Here is a 4,585-nt window from a genome sequence, read left to right as displayed (position 1 = left end):
CCTCTGCCTGCGGTGCCAGCATCCCATATGGGTGCCGGGTTCTAGTCCTGGCTGCTCCTCTTCCAGTCCAGCTCTCTGCTGTGGCCCGGGAAGGCAGTGGAGGATGGCCCAGGTCCTTGGGCCCTGTACCCGCATGGGAGACCAGGAGGAAGCACCTGGCTCCTGGCTTCCGATAGGCGTGCGCTGGTGGCCATTTGGGGAGTGAACCAATGGAAGGAAGACCTTTCTCTCTGTCTCTCTCTCACTGTCTAACTCTGTCAAAATAAAAAAAAGAAAGAAAAACATAACCAAGAGACCTCATTCCCCCTCAATATATTCTCTCTTCAAATACAGCCGTGCAGACAAAGACTATGATCTTGTACTAGGGTTCCGTTTGTACCTTGGAACAATGTTTCGCCACTCACCTAAATCTTAGCACTGCTCATCTGTGCAAAACAGATTTCTCCCAATAGTGAACAAATGTAAATTCGAAACTGTTTTCAGGGGCTGGCATTGTGGCACAGCAGGTTAGGCAGCCATATCAGCACACTGGTTCAAATCCCAGCTGTTCCACTTCCCACCTAGCTCCCTGCTAATGTGCATAGGAAGGCAGTAAAATATGGCTCAAGGACTTGGGACCCTGCCACCCACGTGGGATACCCAGAAGTTGTTCCAGGCTCCTGATTTGGGGAGTCATTTGGGGAGTGAACCATAGGATGGAAGATCACTCTTCCAAATAAATATTAAAATTAACCAAAAAACTGTATTAAAACCATTAGTCTTGCTGATAACGTGGGGGCTTCATGAACAGAGCTGAGACACCGAGGCCAGGAAGCAGTCTTTTATTATGTCCGCACAAGGCTCAGTTGGGATTTTTACCCCAGAACGTGATCACAAAGAGGGGTATTTTCTTTTACGTGTTTTTAGCTAGTCTCCCTCTATGCATACATCTGATTGGATATTCTAACGCTACATGACGGCTAGAGGAATTGGTACGATAGCACACAATTTACATAAACTGGGAGGTGGGTAAATAAAAAATCCCTCAAGGGCTGACGGCACTGCAGAAGGGTAAACTTTTCCCAAGATATTAATCGGCTCGTTTTTAAAAAAAAAAAGACTTCGGCTGCGCGCCGTGGGCGGAGGGCGGGTGCAGAGAGTGAGGAGGAAGAGGCGGCGGTGCGGTCCCACAACACCAGGCGGGAGGGCGGGTAGGCGGTGTGTATCCGGGCTGTGAGGTGCTGCGAGCCTCGGCGGACCTTGCTGCCCCTGTCTCTTTCACGCGCGAGGAAGCGATGCGGAGGGGTGGAAAATGGCAGAGCTGCAGATGTTACTAGAGGAGGAGATCCCGTCTGGCAAGAGGGCGCTGATAGAGAGTTACCAGAACCTGACCCGGGTGGCGGACTACTGTGAAAACAACTACATACAGGCTACAGACAAGAGAAAAGCTTTAGAAGAGACCAAAGCCTACACAACCCAATCTCTAGCTAGTGTTGCTTACCAGATAAATGCACTGGCCAACAATGTACTCCAATTGCTGGACATCCAGCTTCGGAGAATGGAGTCTTCCATCAATCATATCTCACAGACTGTGGATATTCATAAAGAGAAAGTGGCTCGAAGAGAGATTGGTATTTTGACAACCAATAAGAATACATCAAGAACTCACAAAATAATAGCACCTGCAAATATGGAGCGCCCTGTAAGGTATATTCGGAAACCTATTGACTACACAGTTTTGGATGATGTGGGCCATGGTGTCAAGCATGGAAATAACCAGCCTGCAAGAACTGGCACATTGTCGAGAACAAATCCTCCTACTCAGAAACCACCAAGTCCTCCCATGTCAGGCCGGGGAACGTTGGGATGGAATACTCCGTATAAAACCCTGGAACCTGTTAAACCCCCAACAGTTCCTAATGACTACATGACAAGTCCTGCTAGGCTTGGAAGTCAACATAGTCCAGGCCGGACAGCTTCTTTAAATCAGAGACCAAGAACACACAGTGGAAGTAGTGGAGGAAGCGGAAGTCGAGAAAACAGTGGAAGTAGTAGTATTGGCATTCCCATTGCTGTGCCTACACCACCAACAGTTGGACCAGCAGCCCTGGGCTCAGCTCCTGGTTCCCAGTATGGCACAATGACCAGGCAGATCTCTCGACACAACTCTACCACCTCTTCGACATCTTCTGGTGGATACAGACAAACTCCCTCTGTGACCGCTCAATTTTCTGCTCAGCCTCATGTTAATGGAGGTCCACTTTATTCTCAAAATTCAATTGCTGATAGTCCAACGCCCCTGCCACCACCTCCACCGGATGACGTTCCCATGTTTGATGACTCTCCGCCTCCACCACCACCACCTCTAGTGGACCATGAAGACGAGGAGGCTGCAGTAGTCCAGTACAACGATCCATATGCAGATGGGGATCCTGCCTGGGTCCCCAAGAATTATATTGAGAAAGTTGTTGCAATATATGATTATACAAAAGACAAGGATGATGAGCTGTCCTTCATGGAGGGTGCAATCATTTATGTTATAAAGAAGAATGATGATGGCTGGTATGAAGGAGTCTGCAATCGAGTGACTGGTCTCTTCCCTGGGAACTATGTTGAATCAATCATGCACTATACTGATTAGATTTTTGCTTTTAAAGTAGGATCTTATTACTCAGTCATACTGTGGGACTATTACGATTAACAGAATTGTCTTAATATGTTTTAAAATGTGCCCATATTTTCAGGACATGCTGTTTTATTGGTATAATTGAATGTCTACCTATAAGCATAAATCATTGAGGCAGTTTGTGTATTGCTAAAGAGCAACTTATACAAGAGGCTGTCCCTATTTTTGCTTATGTACTTACTTACACAATGTTAACTCTATGACCAGCCTAAATATTCTGGGGAAGCGGGGTGTAATATTTAATGAATTATATGATTCAGATTGTATCATTACATGTTTCAGTGAGCATGGTTACTAATGCTATGTCAAACTAATATTAAAATCAGAAAACTTAAATGCTGGTGCTGGTCATACTTTTTTGTTTAGATTCTCTCATTTAAAAAAAAATACTGTTTAAAGCATGCATAAAAATTTATGTGTTGAAATATACTGAAAAATTCCAAGATGCTTCTAATTTGTGTGCTATTTCCCTGGAGTATTCACACTTAGGTCTCCTGAAATGAATTGAGTCTCTAAGTTCTCCATGCAAAACAAACAAAAGGCTAATCTGTAATGTTAGAATTTGTACCTAAGTTTTTTAATGAATGAAATTTGAATTATAAATTTTTTCCATTCATAAATATATAAGTGAACCAAAGGTTTTTGTCCTTTCCTTCACTGGTTTGCTTTAAAACAAAAAAAGAGAGAGAGAGAGAGGGAGAGAGAGAGAGAAATACTGATTTATTATAGAATTATGGTTCTATTTTCTCAATATATTAACTTGGAAAAAATTTTTAGCCTTAATCTGTCCCAACAGCAATGTGATGGATTTTTTGCTGATTTAAAATCTGAGATGGTTATTTACAAGTCAATTTACTGAATTCCTTTTTGAAAGTAACTAACTTTTGAAGCTACAAAAATGTGTCAAAGTGTACACATTCATCCTTTAAGTAAAATTTTTAAGGATTGCCATACCTGTCCTTTACTTTTACAGTGGACTATTGTACACTGGTTTGATGAAAGGAAATTATAAGTATCTTTTACATATTGTAAAAGTAAGTGCGATTGATTTGTGAATAGGCACTATTTAATCCATTACCTGGCACTAGCAACATAAGATTTTAAAATACAATAATTTGGAAAGAAGGTGAGTCATGTATTATTCAGCGAACAGAGATCTACATAACCAACAGATTTGTATTGTCTTTTGACATAATTGAAATGCAACACATGCACTTTGTGTGTCTCCTCTTAATTTAAGGGAGGGTTGGAGGGATGTCTTCTCTTCTTGTGTATAATTCTGTATTGCTTAGGATATTGAAGTAGAGCACTCAAGTGTGGGTTTCTGTGTATTGAGGATTTGTTTGAGTTTCAAATTACAGTTATGTATTGGGCGTTACAGACTTCTAACAGCATAGTGAACGGTAAGACTAGTACAAAACATTTATTTCTGACAATTAAAGACCATTATTGCTACCAAATCAATGTGACTGTTTCATATACATTTTGCCTTTGTTAATATCAAACCAAGTGTCATTAGTGATCAGCTAGCTACCTTCTATGCCTTTTTTAAGTGGAATGTTCTCTTAATTTGTATATAACCTGTTGTCTAAATTTTATGTACAGTCTTTTATAATAAACCATTCTCCTATGAGTTTTTGGATACTGTTAAAATACAAATAATGTGGATCTAAGTGCACACTTCACAATTTTCTGATCTTTACTCCTATGGTGAAATAATAGAAACCATTTGAACTTTAAAAAAAAAAAAGAATTCAACCGGAAACACCGCCATAGGCGCTCACGCAGGCGCAGAAGCACCATGCGCTCTCCGGCACTAGCCCGGATGAAGGCGGGGCGAAAGGAGTCGACCAATACGCTCGGGAGCGCCGTCGCGTCACGCCGCAGGGGGCGGGGCTTCCGGCGTCGGTTTCCCGGACG

General features: G+C 42.3%; 1 protein-coding gene across 1 annotated transcript; it reads left to right on the top strand.

Annotated features, from left to right (window-relative positions):
- The first annotated feature begins 1,204 nt into the window (after window positions 1–1,204).
- On the top strand, window positions 1,205–2,844 carry LOC133751391 (abl interactor 1-like). Its single transcript, XM_062181428.1, has one exon. The coding sequence runs from the start codon at window positions 1,292–1,294 to the stop codon at window positions 2,618–2,620; it is 1,329 nt and encodes a 442-aa protein (XP_062037412.1). The 5' UTR covers window positions 1,205–1,291; the 3' UTR covers window positions 2,621–2,844.
- The last annotated feature ends 1,741 nt before the right edge of the window (window positions 2,845–4,585 follow it).

Source organism: Lepus europaeus, chromosome 22, assembly GCF_033115175.1.
Source record: "Lepus europaeus isolate LE1 chromosome 22, mLepTim1.pri, whole genome shotgun sequence".
Taxonomy (NCBI): Eukaryota; Metazoa; Chordata; class Mammalia; order Lagomorpha; family Leporidae; genus Lepus; species Lepus europaeus.
The sequence above is the reverse complement of the archived record's forward strand: the minus strand, read 5'-3'. Positions and strand labels throughout refer to the sequence as shown.

Bases quoted from the DNA above. Each gene is read 5' to 3' on its own strand.
- LOC133751391 (XM_062181428.1), top strand. From the start codon at position 1,292: ATGGCAGAGCTGCAGATGTTACTAGAGGAGGAGATCCCGTCTGGCAAG.